Source organism: Notechis scutatus, chromosome 1, assembly GCF_049901735.1.
Source record: "Notechis scutatus isolate UNSWTSFEM ecotype Mainland chromosome 1, rNotScu1.2, whole genome shotgun sequence".
NCBI classification, from domain to species: Eukaryota; Metazoa; Chordata; class Lepidosauria; order Squamata; family Elapidae; genus Notechis; species Notechis scutatus.
This window is the reverse complement of record NC_142009.1, coordinates 85,998,911-86,019,422: the sequence shown is the minus strand read 5'-3', so window position 1 is coordinate 86,019,422 and position 20,512 is coordinate 85,998,911. Positions and strand designations below refer to the sequence as shown.

General features: G+C 37.7%; 1 protein-coding gene across 2 annotated transcripts in view; it reads left to right on the top strand.

Annotated features, from left to right (window-relative positions):
* PLEKHG1 (pleckstrin homology and RhoGEF domain containing G1) overlaps positions 1-20,512 on the top strand; it is a 120,918-nt gene that overhangs the window by 22,457 nt on the left and 77,949 nt on the right. For both annotated transcript variants that reach the window (XM_087970129.1, XM_087970137.1), the window contains exon 2: positions 10,689-10,763. In XM_087970129.1, the coding sequence (XP_087826255.1) occupies positions 10,715-10,763 (49 nt within the window). In that variant the 5' untranslated portion in view covers positions 10,689-10,714. The remainder of the gene's footprint in view (positions 1-10,688; positions 10,764-20,512) is intronic.

Sequence of the window (20,512 nt, the reverse complement as noted above, 5' to 3'; positions counted from 1 at the left end):
CTGTGCATCGCCCAGCCACACATTGGACAGCCATAGAAGAATAAGTACCTGCCTGGATGAACACAAAAATATAGTCAAAAGCTGGAACACACTTCCTCACGTCCAACACTGGAGCCACAGGTCATAGCATCACAAACCATTCTGGCACAGCAATAGGCTGCCCCAAATTTAAATCTGAAACCTTAGACAGGTCTAATATTAGACACTATATGCTATTTAGATGTGCTGATGACCACTTCAGATGTCCAGCAACAGTCAGAGTTACTAACTTTTCAATTATGGTTTGACATTAAATGAATGAGAATTGAATTTCAAAACTTTCCACTTTTATCTCCTATTGTACAATTGAAAGAAAAATATCAGAAAGCTTTGGATTGATTTTTAACTACCTTAGTTTAATGTTATAAGTGACCACTTGCTTTGCATATGAAAAATCTCAGTCACAAATATCTCTAGCAATAGACCAGCAAGGATTCTCTCTGAAATCCTAGGATCACTACTAAGCTGAATGGTTTGTGTTTCTAAATCCAACATTTGTAGATTTTAAGTTTCATAATTCATAAGCTGCATAATGTTTTGTCAGGTGTTGAAGATAATATTGTGCATCTGAGAAGATTTTTTTTTAGTGTAAAGCAGAGGTGTATAAAGAAGATTGGGATGGATCAAGGCATTATTTTGGTAAATGCAGGTTCTTAGGTCTTCCCAATTTTTGAGCTACCTAGGGTGGTAGATCTTTAAGTATTATTCAGAGGAAAAAACCCTTCATTTTCCTAGGATAAAATAAGAAAAATAAAAATATTTTTCCCCCAGTAACAGTTGGATTTTCAGACTTGGATGCAACATGCAGCAACTGTGGAGGAAAGAAGGGAAGAAAGTTGACAGTAGCAAGGCATGACAACTATTCTCATAATGTTATTAACAGTTTATTGAAGTGTAACTTGAGAAGATCGGGGTGAAGAATCTTTGACTTTCCATGTATTTTTGGACTCCATCTCCCAGCCAGCCTGATGAGAGTACAGTAGTTTAACAGCACCAGATTCTCCCTCCTGCTCTGGGAATGAGTCTTGATATGCCAAGTGGTATGTTTTGTCAAGTAGGCAGTATAAGAACTACAAAACTAGTAAGGCATATCTTCCTTCAAAAATTGTAGTCGTAGGAACCTCAAATTGAGAGTCTCTTGGCTAGACAAGAGCCGTGGTGGTACAGTGGTTACAATGCAGTGCTGCAGGCTACTTCTGCTGACTGCCAGATGCCTGCAATTTGGCAGTTCGAATCTCACCAGGCTCAAAGTTGACTCAGCCTTCCATCCTTCTGAGGTGGGTAAAATGAGGACCCAGATTGTTGGGGGCAATATGCTGATTCTCAAAATGGCTTAGAGAACGCTGTAAAGCACTGTGAAGCAGAATATAAGTCTAAATGCTATTGCTATTGCTATACGGGTGCCATAACGCAGTGATCCTTTTTTTGCAGGCAGTTCTCATAATGAGGATGTGAATGTGTAGTTGGACTCTAATCATTTAGGAATGGGTGCAAAAATGGAACTATGGACTTGTGCCTTTGCAAATGCATTCTCAGGTATTTGAACTGTGTATTGGTTAAGTGATATTAAATGTGTAAATTTTCTGAATGTTCATGAAATGGAAATAGTGAATAAACTAGCCAAACCATTTTGACTTTCATGAAAAAAAAGTAAGTTTTTGTCACTGTGGCATTTTATTGATTTGCAGGGGAGGTGTCCATATATCTCAGTCCACCGTGTCTGAGAAATGGAGGTTGTTTTCATCGTAGCAGATGATTAGAGGCTTCTACACAGGGAAAGCCTGGGAAAATGACAGTTTTAGGCTGAATGATAGCCTTCTACACTGTGGTCCATTACTGTGGTTCTTAATAAGTTGCAGGTTCAGCAGAAAGTGTCCACAAGCTATAATTGCTTTGGAGACTGAACTCTGTTGGTTTTTAGTATGTATAAGCATCTGTCGTCCTTTTGAAGCACGCTGATACAGATAGACATATCGGTCCTGCTGACTTCCAGCACAGAAACAATTACATTGATTACTGCCTTTGGAAGCATAAAAACATGCATGTGTAAAAACAGTGGAAGTGGAACATTATAGCATATACTTATTCTTACAATATTTCTATCTATCTGGATTGTATTATTTTACTACTGAACATGGAATAAAGATTTATACATTCATTAAACTAGCATTAATTAATATTGTGACATGTTGCACATCTTTGTATAAACAGCAGCAGCGTTTTTATTTTGCTTAGTCATTTATGGGAGCAATTTTGGAACAAAATATATGTGTGTCTGGCAATGTGTTCACAGCTCTTTGTCTGCAACCCCAGCTCTCTGTTTCTTTCCCCCCAGTTGAAGCCTTGACTGAAGCGATTTTTCTTGCTGACCAAATTTTAATTGCGTTATTGTGTGCATGATTCATAATGTTTAAGAGAAATAACTTGGCAGAAATACCATGGATTGTTTACTAATATAGTGTGCATTAAATAATGTGCTTACGTTTGTCCATTGTTCAGCTAGGCTTTGAACAGAAATAATGCACCTGTGAACTTTCTGGAAAATATCGATTCCCTGTTAATAGAGCACTAAGAAGAACTCAAATCGTCATGTGATAAAAAGGGCTGGGTCGGTCTACATTTGTATGGATCATATAAAATTTGCCATTTTGTGGTAATGTAGAAAGTTTTACAGACTGCTGTGAATTGTGGCATATTCAGTTTAACTATTGAAGCATTGCTTTGTCATTTTACCTCTTCAGATGTACAAACCTTCAGAAGTATTACCAAATAATGTGCCATGTTCAGGATCTACAGGTGGCTAACTAAAAAATTATGAAGCTGTTTTTCTTAACTGCTTGATGCTCTGTTATTTTCAACAAGGCCCTCTGCCATGTATTACCCTCTAGCAATATATTATTTTATTTGAACTGGCCTATTCTAAATGCAAAATACATTTTAGCACCCCAGAACCCAAAACATTTCCAAATGCTTGAAACAATTAGTTTTTTTCAGGACCAGAAATCTAAAAACACATTTACGGCAGAACTGTTTCAAAAACTGCATTATTTTGGTAAGACACAAAAGATTAGGGATATATAGCAATGTTGGTGATAAGAACTTGCATGGAATTTATAGAAAGATATGTTCTGTACGGCCATTGTAACCATTTCCAGTTTGAAGACAGGATATCCTTAGGCCAGTGGAGATATGTAATACTTTTTGAATACATGCTATGTATCCCACTGACCTGGGAAACATTTATTCCTGAAAAAAAAAATTATCCAATGGGCCTGTTTTTAATCCATTCTTTATGTAATATGGAAGGATGCAAGCAACCAATGGATTTGTTGAGCTTTGGTTAATGTGATTTCACCTTATAAGTGGGAAAATTAATAAAAACTGGCTGTAGATGTCATTATAGAATGCTGTCTATGGCATGGATATGGCTAAGGCTTGGAAATACATCTACTCTTGTCTATTTTATTAAAACACATTATCTGAAAGGTATGATTGACGTGGCCATGATGGACCGATGTCTGCAGTATATCAAAGGTTGTGACGTGGGATTTAATATGAATAAATAGTAAAGAGGGCAACTGTTTGAACACACTGAAAAGTGGGGAAGCCAAGGAGGATATAATAGATGTTAATGAAAGTGGTGAACGCGGTGGCTTAGTGGCTAAGATGCTGAGCTTGTTGATCAGAAAGGTCGGCGGTTTGAATCCCTAGTGCCGCGTAGCGGAGTGAGCTTCCATTACCTGTTCCAGCTTCTGCCAACCTGGCAGTTCGAAAGCCTGTAAAATACAAGTAGAAAAATAGGGACCACCTTTGGTGGGACGGTAACAGCATTCCATGTGCCTTCGGCGTTTAGTCGGCCACATGACCACGGAGACGTCTTTGGACAGTGCTGGCTCTTTTGGCTTTGAAACGGAGATGAGCACCGCCCCCTAGTGTGAGGAATGACTAGCATGTATGTGCAGGGGAACCTTTACCTTTAATGAAAGTGGTCCTGTTTTGAATTAATACAATCCAGGGGAGCAATTACTTCATTTGGTTTTGATATGTGTTTAAGCCCAAGTCATACATACAGTATATACACATGGAAAGGGGATAATATACATCTAAAAGAAGGTTATTGTTTATTGTGAAAAGTTGAAAAGGATTAATGAAAGGTTCAAGGGTGCTGAAGGGCTCTGGAAATGGAATAGGCCATTTTTTGTTACTGTCAACAATAGGTCATAAGAAAATATGAAAAATATGGCAGCGGGAAGTATGAAAAAAAGTTGCTAGATGAGACAATGAAGTGAAGGGCTGTGGATGAGAAAAATACTGTATATAGACATTGTTTGCTACAAAAATAATGCATATAGATAACTGCAGAGAATATAATTAAAATGAGGAAAATGCAGTGATTTTGATGGAAATAAAAATTTGTTTTAGAAGGACGTGAAGCTAAACCTGGACACAGTGTTAATGTAGATTGTTTATGGAGTGGATCTGTGACTTGTTTAACTTCTGCATAAAGACTCCATATGTATCCGATTATTGAAAGAATGTAGTTATTGTTCCATGCAAAAGGAAAGCAAGAATGATTGCAAATGCTCGAGGGGGATTAAGTTGTTAAGTGTCTATTGGAAAGTGTTTGGCAGAATTCTGATCAAAACTGTATTCTCATAAGACAATGAGCAAAATTGAGGAAGTGGGGAGCAAATTTTGTTTCTATTTAGAAGGTAACTGAGAAATGTATTAACACAAACATGAACATTCATTTTTCCTTATTTATTCACTGATTTAAAGAAATGTAAAATAATGTGAATGGACATTAATTATACAGTGTTTTGCATGAATGGAGGGCTGCTTGTTTAATGTAATAGGAGTAATATATAACAGAAGTGAAACGTGTGAGAACAAATTGAATGTTTACATAATAGTTCTTCACTGATTAGTTATGGATAAATGTGTAAGGGCTGCTTGTAATGATATGGGAGATGTTGGGGATGAGAATGCTAAAAAACTTTAGTACTCTATTCATTCATTGAGTAAAGGAAGGAAAAATGGTACAGGCTGAACAATATATTATAGAGGGTTGTAGTTGATGAGATCTTCAGAAAGAAAGAGGTGAAAATTTAAAATGTGGCAATGTACAAATGTAGCAATAAGTTTTCATTCTTGTACACTATATTTAAGAGATGCATAGTAATGGTATTGATGTTAATTTTTAAATTCTTTGCCTTACTATTTATTACCAATGGCCTTGGTTTAATGACTACTCATTCACTGACCATTTGAACTTGTGATGGTCCTGAACTTATAACTGGTCCTTGAAGTTCTTGCCATTGCATTATCCCTGCAGTCACATCCTAGTGATGCAGGTGCTTAGCAACTGGCTTGCAGTTGCAACATTGTAAAATGACAGTCAACATAATGGCCACTTGCAACCTTCACTGTTGGCTTTAATGGGGAAACTGGCAGAAGTTTGCAAATGGTGACCATGTTACATCACATTTAATGACAGTGTGGGTTTTGCTCAACAATTATAGCCAGAAGTGCTGCTGCTTGGCGGTGCAATCACGTGATAACACGTTTCATGACTGTGTTGCTTAGCAGTGGAAATTCCTGCCCCAATTACCACTATTAACCAAGGGCTACTTGTACTCCACTTCTTTCTTCTGCATAAAGTTGCTTATCTATATACAGTAGTATGTATTAAAATGATGTGTGATCTGGATTCATTCTTGCCACAAAGCACTATGACATATCAATAAAAATCACACATATCTGTAGAATATGCGCTAAATCCAAGTTTCATTTGGAATTAAACCTTTCCATTTCTGTAATGAATATCAACTCTCAATTATCAGCATGTAGCAAAAGCAATATATCCAGAACTGCACACAATTAGTATTGTATTCAGTGGGTTGTATTTGGAAACAGTATAATGATAGTAGAGATATATGTCTAAAAATATGACGGGGCAGAACCCATTTAAGTTCAAAACATAATGAACCACTGTGTAGAATTCATCCAATATAAAATGTCAATTCCTTCTAAAAATGTCACATGACTGAGTCTAGTTCGTTTTGATTGAATTTATAGAATGTATTTGTCACTGTTGATACCATTTTCTCTTTACTAGGTGGCTCCAGCTAAATGATTTTATCATTAAAAAAACTACTTTGTGTAACTGTTTTCAGTTGCAGTTTTAAAACTACAGTATATGGAGATGCATCAGATAAAATTATGACAGCTGTGCTGCTTATTTTAGTTATGTAAATAGACATGTCTGGTCACTGTAATCAAAGTGGATTTGTTATTGTTCTTAAATCCATTTTATGCTATTAATCCAACCAGAGGTGATATTCTGCAGGTTCTGACCAGTTCTGGAGAACTGGTAGCGGAAATTTTGAGTAGTTCAGAGAACCGCCAAATACCATCTCTGACTGGAGATTTTACAGTTTCTTTCCCCTGCCACGCCCACCAAGCCATGCCCCCAGAACCGATAGTAAAAAAATTTGAATCCTACCACTGAATCCAACTGAAGTTCAGGGATCAGCACTGATTTTCAGCCAGTGTTTCTGCCCCATAGATAACAGAGAACTGATCCATTTTCTTTTACCTTTGGGCAAAATCATTCTTGTCCAAGCAGATTTCTGCCTTTTTAAAGTATTTTCCCTCTTTCTTGTGTCCTTATAAATTCTCTCCCTTGCCTGTAATATGTTCTGAGTATTTGGGAGGTTGTAGAAGTAAATTGCTCTATATACTCACCTTCTGCGGACCTATTTCCATCAATGGAATGAGTCAGTTGGATGCCATCCTTTCATTTGTATCTGTTTCTTGTACATTTATTTGTCCAATAACAGTATATTATTAATATATGTAAAGTAGAGGTAAGTATAGTGTTTCTGAACATTCCTTCTTCCCTTTAAATAGGCTTGGAACATGTAATGTCTGGGAGTGATCCAGGTTAAGGTATCAGCAATGTGATTGTTTATCCAGTGTAATTCTAAATCAAATACAGTACTGTTGATTTGTATTCTGATAGTCTCCTAGCACTTCAGCTTTTCAGTAAGCTGTCTCAATTGTGTTGCAAGTGCCTGTAGTAACATGATACTTTCATCACTCAGTCGTGCTTACTCAGGAAGGATAAATTAATTGAATACTGGACAAACTGTTACTTGACATTGCTTTAACATTTATTTAAACTTAATATTGGAAATTGGCAAGAGTGAAAATGAAGTGTGAAGTGTTCATGACACTTAAAGGCCACTGAACTTTTTAAAAGGCACATATTCAGCTTTCTCCACTGTCTTTTAAGTTCAAAAACTATCGTAGCGTAAGCGACCCGGTAACCCACATTAGTTTGTTTACCCCCTCTTCCCCTTTTTTTTTGAGGCCTTTTGTCCCGTGGAAGATCCCGTGAAGCTGAAAGAGCCGCCTTCCCCGCCCCCAGGAACAGGCTCGGCCGCTCGTGTGGTGGGGCTGTCGGGTCCGCTGGCGCTCGCCCTCAGAGAAGGCAAAAAGGAAGAGCGCTTCCCTCCCCCGAGGCAGCGACTGGGCGGCCGCCGGTCCTGACGCCCCGGTACCTAGCGGAGCTCGGACGGCGAGCCTCGTTCTTGGGAGTGGGGAGGCTGGCGCCCGGCTCCGGGCGTCCCGGTGCAAAGGCCTCAGCCGCCCAGGTCCCCTTTTGCGGAGGCGCCCGGCTAAAGACCCCCATTGGAGGCCTTTTTCAGGGCAAAGTCGCCTTATCCCGGGGTATCTGTTATGAGGGCTAGGGCTGTGAGATCAGTGGTGGGATTCAAATTTTTTTACTACCGGTTCTGTGGGTGTTGCTTGGTGGGCGTGGCAGGGGAAGGATACTGTAAAACAGTGGTTCCCAAAGTGGGCGGTACTGCCCCCTGGGGGGGACGGTGGGATGCGTTGGGGGGCACTAAGAGGCAAGGGGGCTGGCGGGGGGGGTGTTAAGAGGTGGCAGGGGGATCCTGGGGGTGGGCCCCTCGCAGGGCACAATTCAGGGGTGAGAAAAAATCCCACTGCCGCTGTATTCAAGGTGAGGCCCCGCAGGATCACCCCATTGACTTGCACACTCCGGTGCAAGGGGCTCAATGGGGTAAGCCTGCAGGGCCTCGCCCCGAATGCAGCATTGGGAAAGGAGAGCAAACCAGAGTGGCTTTGCTCTCCTTTTCAAACATCCCACCACCGCCGCATTTGGGGCGAGGCCCCGCGGGATCACCCCCTTGAGCCCCTTGCACTGAAGGCACCTGCCCAAGCAAGTCCGAACGGAATGGTGCACGAAGTCAGTGGGGTGAGCCTGAGAGAGGGAAAGAGAGATGAAAGAGAGAGAGAAAGAGAGAAGGAAGAAGAGAAAGGGGAAAGGGTCAGAAAGAAAATGGGACAGACAAAGAAAGAGGGGGGGAATGGAAGGAAGGGACAGAAAGAAAAAGAAATAAAGAGGGAGGGAGGGAGGGAGGAGAAAGATAATGAGATATCTATTCTAGTCCAATCACCTGCTCCAGCAGGGTTAGAAGGGAGTGTGTGTGTTTGTGTGTGTTCTCCTTGTAATTTACCAGTACATTTTGGTTTTGCCTTCTTCAGAATTGGCACTGTAATACATTGGGGAAAAGTAACTTTTTAGGGTGGAGGTCTGGTCCAATGGATCCTGTTTAAAGCCTCAACAAAATGTGAGAGCTTCCTGATAATCTTGGCCATGTTTCATCCACAAAACTTTTAATTAATAGAAGCCAAAGATGTTTCAATGTGGAAAAGGGCCTTTAAACTAGACCTCATTTCAATCTGATGCATCAGGTCTCTCTCTCTCTCTCTCTCTCTCTCTCTCTCTCTCTCTCTCTCTCTCTCTCTCTCTCTCTCTCTCTCTCTCTCTGTCTTTGTCCCCTCCCCTCTCTCTTTGTCCCTTTTTCTTTCTTTCCCTTTTCTCTTTCTTTTCTTCCTTCTCTCTTTCTCTTTCTTTTCTCTCTCTCTCTTTCCCTCTCCCAGGCTCACCCCATTGATTTGGTGCACTGCTCCTCTTGGACTTGCTTGGGCAGGTCCCTCCAGTGCAGCGGGCTCAATGGGGTGAACCTGTGGGACTGGCACCTAGAATGCGACAGTGGGGGCACGTTTGAAAAGTAGAGCAAAGCCAGAGGTCGGTAATTTTTGCTGCAAAGAATCACAAAAGCTTCTGGGGTGTGCACAAGAAGGGACACACATGTCAATGCAATTCAGCAACATAAAATAAAGAAATACAAATAAAACAAATCAACACGAATCGGCAAAGCATATCTGATTAGATTCTATTCACTACTAGAAACTAATCAGAGATGCTTTGCCGATTCTAGTTCAGTGACCTGCTCCAGCAGGGTTAGAAGGGAGTGTGTGTGTGTGTGTGTATGGCTGTCAAAATTCCAAAAACAGATCAAGTAGTTCTGGGGAGGCCAGTCATAAATTAGAACACTTGCTAAGCAACTGGCCATTAAGTGAGGACCACTTGTATTTGGTTTTCCACTTGTATTTGGTGACTACCAAACCATGCCCACCCAGTCACGTGACCAAGCCACACCCAGCCAGTCACATGACCAGCAAACCACACCCTCAAATTAGGCTACATCCACAGAAAATTGAATCCCGCCCCTGGGTGGGGGGCATTGAGGATGAGTTTGTAGCACCAAGGGGGCGGTGGACTGAAAAAGTTTGGGAACCACTGCTGTAAAATCTCCAGTCAGAGGTGGTATTTGCCGGTTCTACAAACTACTCAAAATTTCTGCTACCAGTTCTCTAGAACTGGTCAAAACCTGCTGAATACCACCTCTGCATTAGATGAAACTAATAATGATCCCTAGTCAGGGAAATAGACCAACAGAAGTTCTTCACGATTTGTTGAGATGTACAAAGGAATTTTACATAGGCATTTAAAAGGAAATTGTTAATATTCTAATAAATTTATTGTGTTCTGGTTTGATTCATGTTAAAGCAATAGGGAGCAAGTGGAATAGTGACAAGGGTGAGAAAAATATAGTGAAGTCATGGGAGGCAGTCATTTTAGGGTTTATTTATTAAATTTTTATGTTGCCCATCTCACTGTCCAAGGTGGACTCTACAATAGACATTATGTTTATAGGCACAGGATTTCTGGCTTCAGCCTTGCTGCCTACTTCTAGCCCCACGAGTTCAACAAAATTTATCATCCACTAACGGTACCTGGATTTTTGCTGCAATATTTGGTGGTCATATTTCTGTTATCTAAATATAATAACTCAAAAGCAGGGTCCCAATAGGACCCTCTGTGTGGAAAAGAATTGAGGAAGGCAGGAGTAAAGCAGTGAGGAAAAAGATATTATTTACTCCTCCTCCTTGCTTTTGAAGGAACAAGAGAAAAGAAAACGGGCATTCTCAGCTGCAGCAAAAATCTGAATGAGCACTTGATTTTAGAAGGCCAGATATGGAGATCCACCCTTTTCCTTTTTCCCATCCATCCTCCTGGAGTTGCTGAAGACAGCCCTTAAGGCCAGGATACTGTCGCTATCATAGATGCACCCTATTTGAGAGATTTGACTGGAGGCCCCGACCACTACACTTATAGGTTATAACCTAAACTTTAGCAAAAAAAAAAAAGTATTATTCTGTTTAGCTCTACTGGCTTCAACATGAAAACTTTTTTTTTAAATGTCCTTCAGGTGTCACTGAATGTTTCTCAGCTGAGATGCCAGATAAAACACCAGAGAATAAAGAAACTTTAACCAAGAATGAAGGTCAGTATTGTTTTCCTCTTGAATAATCATATCCAGCTTTTTAAAAGGACAGATAACATCCCTGTTTGTCAATGTAGTTGAAACATAATAATCCGTGTCACATTTCTTTGATCAAGATTACTTAGTAGACTTAGAACTGCAAAGTTTCCATGAAAGAATAGCAATAGAAAAAGATAATTCAACCAAATACTAGTTAGCTACGACATACTAACATCTAATCTTCACTATATGAGGGAGGAGTAGATATGATTTTGTAAAGATGCATATTTATACATTTTGCCATCATCAGAGCCATGTTTTTAGGTGACCCAATTTTATACTAGTCACAGTTAATTCAAAGGAGTTTAACCCCACAGAAGTGGATGTAAAGTAGCAAACTGAACAAGAGTGGAGGCATTATAGAATCATTTTTAATCTATTTTTTTCAAAACTGAGTTTTTAAAACCAAATATAATAAAATAATTGGAAAATATTTTTTACACTTGTGATTCTAAAAGATGGTGATACGCAGTTATAACAAAGAATAGAATTCAAAATATTTTAGATGGGCATGCAATTATGGTGTTTAACTCATAGCCTGCCTTCTTGTTGTATTATTCTTACCTTGCCATATCTAATATTAGTGTTTGTGAGCCATTGTAATTTGGCTATCCTGCCAGGTATAAGTATAGATTTTTCTGAAGAAGATGCTGTGTTTGCAACCACTTTCTGCAAAGTGATGAGTTTCAGGTATAAATTATTTGTCAATTCAAAACCACATAGTCTTGCTAAAAATGTCATATGGTACACATTTTCTTCTCTTAGATCAATTGTTTTTAAAAATAAAGTATAACTGACTGAAATAGGAGAGCTTAATAAAATGAATAACCAACTGACCTTTTTCTAAGTTTGCTTGTTTTAAAATTAAACTTTGAGTAATTTATCAAATAGTTAAATGTCACCTATTTTACCTTGAAACCTTATTGAAAGATAAGCAGGACTTTAGGAAAGGCATTTTGGGGACAAGGTACTTAAAAATGTTTCAGAAAAGAATGAAAATGTAGATACCCATATATTATGGTGGCAGTTCTGTAGAAGTCTGACTAAGTGTTACTCATGAACTTTACTTAATTGTTGTCCAATAACTTCAGTCATCTTTCTGTTTCCTTTGCTGCCACCTTTATCATATTGTGTAAATATGACAAGCATAAATTTATCCTTAGATTCCATAACATTCCCAAGTCTCGCATTCTGCAGATATAGATCCCAGAATTCTAGGACCTATATTATTTGGAAAATCCTTTTTTATGCACTTGTAATGTATTTCCTAAAATTACCGTGTTTCCCAGAAAATAAGACTCGGTCTTATACTAATTTTTGTTCCAAAAGACACATTAAGTGGTACTAAATGTATCCGTGTGGCTGATGATCTTAACTGGGGCTTATTTTGGGGATAAGGCTAATATTAGGAACCTCTGTGGTTAGAGTGCAGTACTGCAAGCTACTGCTGCAGCCAGCTGCCTACAATTTGGCAATTCAAATCCCACCAAGCTCAAGGTTGACTCAGCCTTCCATCCTTCTGAGGTGGGTAAAATGAGTACCCAGATTATTGGGGGCAATATGCTGACTCTGTAAACTGCTTAGAGAGGGCTGTAAAGCACTATAAAGCGGTATATAAGTCTTAAGTGCTATTGCTATTACGAGCATCCTGAAAAATCATGCTGGTGCTTATTTTCAGGGAAACATGGCATTACTTTCAAATGCTTGAAAGAATAGTTGGGGAAACCACTTAGAAGAAATTCAGCTTCTAAGGTTTTTTCCGTTTCTATCTAGGAAAATTATTTGGAAAATTGAAGGGTAAAAAATATGTCCAACTATTTAACCTTTTCAGTAATTATTTGCTGCTAAATATTTAAACTAGAAATGCATTGCAGAATTTTTTTCTCTCTAAATACTAGAAATTTACTTTTTAAAATTCAGACCAAAAAATGGTCCTAGGTTCTCCACATACACTATGACTAATGAAAGTAAAATAGCTTTGAATCACAACTTGAATTGCTTGTTTCTACTAAGCATAGACAAGTTTAATCATAGTTTAGGGTTTAGATCAGAGGCGCAGTATTTAGCTGGTTCTGACCAGTTCTGGAGAACCGGTAGCAGAATTTTTGAGTAGTTCGGAGAACCGGTAGCGGTAGCAGAAATTTTGAGTAGTTAAGAATACCACCTCTGACTGGCCCCACCCCCATCCATTTTCTGCCTCCCGAGTCCCAGCTTATTGGCTGGGTCTTCTTTTGTTGCCTTGCACAGGAGAAAAGAGCTGGAAAGCAGGTTAGTGAGGTGGGGAGAGAATGGATATTTTGCAGTATCCTTCTGGAGTGGGGTGGGAATGGAGATTTTACAGTATCCTTCTCCTGCCTTGCCCACCAAGCCATACCACGCCCACCAAGCCATGCCCACAGAACCGGTAGTAAAAAAAAATTGAATCCCACCACTGGTTTAGATTACACTGTGATTAATCACTACAGGAAACAGAAATATCCAGTCTCTTCCCAAAGGTGCTTTTTTAAAAAGGCAACTGGACTTTCTTGAGTTTTTTTCTTTGAAAACGTTTCCCTTCTCCTCCATGAAGCCTCTTCAGAATAAAAAAGCACCTTTGAGACAACTATGACTTAGATAATTGGGAATCTCCATACAAATCCATCCTCTTCCTTACAGCAGAAGATGGAGGAGTGTGTAAGTTCAAGTCTTATGATGTCTTGTTCTTATAACATGAAATCATGAGCTTACAACTGTATATGAACCAACTCTGGAGTTTTCGTCATTGGCTAGGCTTACACACCATTGTCAGCAGTGGTTTATTTTTACCATAGTTTATTGAACAAAAGATCATAGCGACCTTTTCATTCCTCACTATAAACCATGAACAATGATCTACAAATCACAATAGATGGCTTGAAGCATTAAATTGAGCTGAAATGAAACAAACCTCTTTGTGACTTAGTGTGTTATGTGACTCTGGCTATTGCTTCAGCAGATAATTTATAGCACTTTTATTTTGTAATCAGTTTTGAAGAAAGTGCATTTCATTTCTTAAAGCTACATCTAGCTCCATGATCAAAAAGTTAAATTTTAAAGAATGTTCTGGTTTATACTCTTTGTACCCAATCGTGCAGATTAAAACTTTCAGTAAGCAGCAGCAAAACAAATAGAATTAGTTAAAAGATAGACCTTAAGTTGAGGGTGATATAATTTATGCCTTGTGGGTGCAATATTGGTACAGTATAAAATGACATGTAATGGAAGCCCAGTTTTAAGCTGACACAAAATTGATTTATGACATGGACCTTTATAAGGGCATCTTTTTGCATTTTGACCCATTTTTTGCTTTTGTTTGAGCAGCTTTTATTACAGCAGGAAATCCTGATCTGTTTTCCTGGTATGGTTTGCTGCCAAGCTGTTTCCTCAACAGCTGGCTAATTTTGGGGATGGAGTAATGTTTGCTAACAAGCCATTCTTATTCTTCTGGTAAATCTATTTTTCTTCTTATTTTAGCATTTCATTTTTTCAAAGTTTTCAAGGCATCTGAATAAATCATTTTAGCAATTTTCCTCTTTTCCTTTATTCTTCCTGCACAGCTGCAGGGGATAAATTTATCCAAATTCTTTGTATTCCCCCCTTCCTGGTTTTTAATTTTTTCCCTTTCCCCTCCTCTCTCGTACCTTTTCCTTTCCCTCAAACATAGGTCATGATTTTATTTTAGGATGCATGCTGTCAAATGCTACAGTTGCAAGGTAAAATCCGTGCCAATAAAAATCCACACTTTAAAGGCATACTTTAAATTTAATAACTTCTAATAATAATAACTTTGGGTAGCAAACACAAACAAGAAATAAGACAAGAAATCTAACTGTAAGAAGCCTTAAGAAAGTAAAATGTAAATATGTAAAATATATAAGAACGTAAGAAGAATAATTATAGAAAAAGTCATTAATCAATATCAGATAAATGTAAATACAATGTGTTAAGATATATAAGGTAAAAACCTGTATAGATGTCAAAAAAAGCTGTTGAAATTATGATGTTTTATGTTATAATAACGGAAACTTAATAAAAATATATTTTAAAAAAACACCTCCCGATAGACTAAGGCAGATTGCTGCTTATGTAAGAACAGAAAAGTAATATGTTACAAAGATTCTCTACAATAAAAATATAACATACACTAATATAATGGTGTGTTAATTATCTTTACAATTATAAATCTGAAATATTACAATTTATGAAGTAAAAAATAAATATCTCCTAAAATAAGATAGCAAATACATTAAAACCCTGAAGTGATTAATAAAAAAGAAGTGACTAGTTATGCCTTATTTTCATAATGGCAACACAGAACTTGGCTATTGCACAAGTGAAAAAGGGTTTTCAGGTATTCTAAGATAACTGATATAAAAATTTTCCTGATCTTCCTAAAAATTTACTTATTAGGAGCATGTTATATGCAACCCTAATACCCCTGCAGAATTTACAGTATAATAATACATGCAAAGTTGGTTCAGTCACTTTGTCACTACTTGGGCCGGAGCACAACCAGGAATGGGATTTGGGGGTTCTCCAAACTGCACAGAATCTTAGCTGAAGGCGCTCCTGAACCCCTGCAAACCCCCAGCAGCTAACCCCTGCCCTCACAGCATCTCCACTTATTTTCCAAGCTTTCGTGACAGGTCATACTAAATACTGATCTGTGATGTGATCTTGGCTGCTGATCTCTTTATTGTTGATAATTGGCAGAAGCTGTCTACCACTTCAGTAACTTCCTTATTGATTCTAAGACTGCTTGTTTGTAACTATTTCCATTAGTGTGGGGCTTCTTTATATTTATATTTAATTTCAGTCCCAATTTTTTTCACTCTGCTCCTTGATTTTTATTATTAGAACATGCAGATCATTATTCTGATCACATCAGAATAATGTTATCAGCATAGAGGGTTATTGAATGTTTCTGTCTTCACTTTTAAAATCATGGTTATCTTCCAATCCGGCTTCCTTCAATATATGTTCCACATATGGGTTGAATAAATAAGGGGAGAATATATAGCTTGTCTTACTCATTTATCAATCTGAAGGCATCTGTTTCATCAGGTTCTGCAGCTTCCTGACCTCTGTATATAGGTTTTGCATCAGGACGGTGAGATGTTCTCTGTTTCCCATTTTCCTTAGTACATTTCACAGCTTCGCATGACTGACACAAAGTATATAGCGACTTCCTTTTTATATTCTTTGGCTTTCTCATTTATCTAGGCTGCATCAGCAGTAATGTCTACTGTTCCTCAGCTTTTTATAAAGGCAATTTGAACACCTGTCATCTCCTTTGTAATTCAGGGCTCTCATCTGCTGCAGTGGTGGGATTCACATTTTTTTTAACTACCGGTTCTGTGGGCATAGCTTGGGGGGCATGGCATGGCAGGGGAAGGATACTGCAAAATCCCATTCCCTCCCCACTCCTGGGGGAAGGTTACTGCAAAATCCCATTCCCTCCCCGTCCCACTAACCTGTTTTCCAGCTCCGTTCTCCTGTGCAGGGCAACAAAAGAAGACCCAGCCAATCAGCTGGGAGTCAGGCAGAGAATAGATGGGGGTGGGGGCAGTCAGAGGTGGTATTTCCTGGTTCTCCGAACTACTCAAAATTTCCGCTACCGGTTCTCCAGAACTGGTCAGAAGCTACTGAATACCACCTCTGATCTGCTGCATTGTTTTGCTAGCATGTGAAATTAAGAACATTGTACAAGTAGTCCTTGGCTTACAACAGTTCATTTAGTGACCATTCAAAATGAACAGTGGCATTGAAAAAAGTGACTTATGACCACTTTTCACACTTATAACTGTTTCAGCATCCTCGTGGTCATATGGTCAAAATTCAGATGGTTGGCAATGGATTCATATTTATGACACTTGCAGTGTCCTGGATCATGTGATCCCTTTCTGTGACCTTCAGGCAAGCAAAGATAGTGGGGAAGCCAGATTCACTTAACAGCCAGGTTACTAACTTAACAAATGCAATGATTCACTTAACAATTGTGGGAAGAAAATTCATAAAATGGGGCAAAACTCACTTAACAAATGTTCCATTTAGCAACATAAATTTTAAGGTCAATTGTGGTCATAACTCGAGACAACGGTATAATATTCTACACATTTTGGTAACTCCTTTTTATTATTGAAATCTAGATTGACTTCTGATCTGCTGGTCTTTGTATCGTGCTGCAGATTTTCTGGAATAGCTTGATTAAAATCTTTACTGATATTCTATCAGTTTTTGTAGCTTTCCCTGCCGTACTTATGAGACAAGACTGATCTAACGTTATCTTCTATTAATAGAGGCTCTTTAAAGTAAGGAATATAGTGTAGTCTAAGGTTTCTTGGATGGATGTTCACATCTATACTGTACAGTATTTGTATATATTTCTGTCTTTGATCATCTTGGAATCAGTTACTATCTTTTCATTGGCATCCTTAGCATCTCTCTTTGAGCTTGGAACCTGCTTCTGACTTGAAAGATCTACTCAAGTGTAATGTTTAAGATCATTGGAAGAGACCCTAATGTTGGGAAAGATTGAAGGGATGGCAGAGGATGAGATGGTTAGATAGTGTTATTGACGCAATTAACACGAATTTGGACAAAGACTGGAAGACAGTGAAGAATAGAAGGTCTTGACGGGCTCTGATTCATGGGATTGTGAAGAGTCAAACACAACTTTGTGACTGAACCACAAATGTTTAAGAAATAAAACTACCTACAAACGAAGCTAGATTTCTGATGATTTCCTGGGCACCCTCATGTAGATTTTTTGACAACTCTATGGAACTAGTTTCTCGTTACTTTGTTTTGGGAAATTTTCTTTTATCATTCAGATGGCCTCAACCCTGGCAAATCTTCCATTCCTTTACTAAGCAAGTCCAACACTGTTTTGCTTTAATATCCAGATTATAGCTCCTTACTTGAACATTAAATAATCCACTTGTAAACCTTGATAAATATTTATCTTGCCTTTTGTCAAGGGTATTGATATTTATGCCCTGGTATATGGGAATAGCCGTTGAGCCTTTTAACCTTCTGCTCAAAACTGCTCAGGAAAGAGAATTGACTGAAAACATCTTTAACAGGATGGTTGCCAAGTTGGATCTTATATAGTTGAAATCCTGAGGAGCATAATAATGAGTCTTTTAAAATGGATCTTTAAATTCAATGGTTGCCATGGCTTTGCTTTGTGTGTATCTTGTTAAGAGTACAGCATTCCAATCAGCTGTGATCCAATGTTCCTTTTAATTAGGTCTATAGAATTCAGATGACATGTGAATTTAAAGTGTCATGTGGGAAAAATACAGGAATAATCTCATCAATGTTCCACATATTTCAAAAGAATACCAGAAAAATACCTGCAGTTTCAATATAGTTTATTTTCCACTGATTTTTACTATTTTCCAAGGCAGGTGATATATTCTTAATTTAAAAGGAAATAGGAAGCATTATTCTCCAGTATTTATATTTGAGAATAGGTTCATTAAAGATACTGTACGTAATAAATCTTGATGGGGGTGGGGTTACTATGAGTTCTAATCAGGTGTTATGATGGTAACATTCTTCTAGATTTCTTAATGATTGAGGGTGTTTGAGATGAAATTGGATTCCTTTAGAATTTTTTTATGTGATCTGAACTTGTTGAGATGTGATTGCTACCATCCATAATGCTCACCAAACTTAAATTGTGTTTCATGGTCTCCGATCACCATTATAGATGACAGCATAGAGAGGCATTCAACCTTATAGCACTTTGCATTTTATGTTCATGCCAAAGGGCTTTTGCTAGTAAAAGTAAATAATTAAGTAAATAATTAAGTTGATACATACACCAGAGGAAGCGATTAAATATAATAAAAGGCCTTGCTCAGGCTCACCACTTTAACCTCCTGAAGAAATAGGTACTTACACTTAAGCTATTGCCTTCATTCTTAAAGTTTGTACTTTTATTACAGTCCGCATCAATAATAACACTTAGACTTATGTACTGCTTCACAGTGCTTTACAGCCCTCTCTAAGCGGTTTACAGAGTCAGCCTATTTCCCCCAACAATCTGGGTCTTCATTTTACTGACCTTGGAAGGATGGAAGGCTGAGTCAACCTTGAGCCAGTAAGAATCGAACTGCTGAACTGCTGGCAGTCGGCAGTTGGCAGAATTACCCTGCAATACTGCATTTTAACTACTGCACCACCATGGTTCATAATGCTTACAGGAATAGGGATATAAAGGCAGGATATACATTTTATACATAACTAGAATAAAAATGTAACAGCAATAGCTTCTCCTCATGTTCAGAAAAAAATGTTTTGGCCAAAACTCTGATTTAATAAACCTCTGTCTTTTGGACTCTGAACTATTTTCAATTAATATTTTTCTATTTTTTTAAACCTTTAAAATCTCAGTGAGCCTTAGATTTAGATAGATGATTAAAATATATTTTGTTGTATTAACCCATATTGTTCACTTTCAGTTTCTTAATTGACTACCTCTGGTTTCAATTAACTTTAAAAAAGCTTGCTGACAGAGTAGGGAAAGCAGCCAGCTTTGATGTTATATAAGCAATAAAATATTTCTAGAAACAGTTCATATTTTATTTACATAGGTCAAAGTACTGGAATATATTTCTTGATTTGGGGATATTGTGCTTATATAGTACAATAATTTAAGATCTGTAAATTTTCAGATGTCAGAGAGAATAGAAAGTTCTTACTATGTTATGGGGTAAAAGAAAAAAAAGAAAAGAAAAATGTAACAAATGCTCAATACCTGCTGTAAAATGTATATATGTGTATATATATTTGTTTATATGTTTGTTTGTTTCTTTTTAAATGTTTTAAATATATGAAACTTAAACAAATTTTATTTTAAATTAAAAATACATTAAAAAAAAGAAAGTTCTTACTATATCGTTGTTTCTGGACAATAAGTTTTTTCCCCCCTAGTTACTTTTAAAAAATAGCACTCTTGCTAGTTTTTTCATCTGGGGTCTTGGATCTTTTTTATTAAATATAAATTATATTTGTCAGAACAAAAGTATTTACTTGATTTATTTCTTTAGTTCAATTCTTGGTTTATTAGGTAAAAATGAGGACAGAAAACAAGGTTGGTAGCAAACTGGTCAAGCTTTTTCTACAAATTTGAATCCAGAATAGGATTTGACTGATAAGAGGTTTCTGATCTCTTTAAATGTCCTTTATTTTGGTTCTTGAACAACATTGAGAAGAAAGGAGCTGGACCCATATTACATCTTAGTTGTGGATTTTTTTCATTTTCCGTATTCATCTCATGCATAAATGTATATTATATATTATTTTGCACCAGTGTGCCAAATAAAAGTTGCCTCATGAAATTTGCAGATATGTCTTAATTTCTACAAAATGCTGATAGTAATTGCATTTTATTATAAATTGTACTTTTAAAAAGTTTTTTAAAGACAAAGTTAAATATAACAGCATGTATCTGTATGCAGGTGTTGGAATGATTTATTGTCCATGTTGAACAGCAGCTTTCCAGAGGAAATCCCATTTAGAAAGTCAGTTGTGGAATAAAGAAAAAGCCACTGTGCCAACATCATGGAGACATTGATAAGTCCAAGATAGAGAAAGTAGTGCACCAAGGTTGCATTCTTTCACCTTTCTTATTAAACCTAAACACCAAAGTGATCATGAGGAAGATGGAATTTGAAGAATTA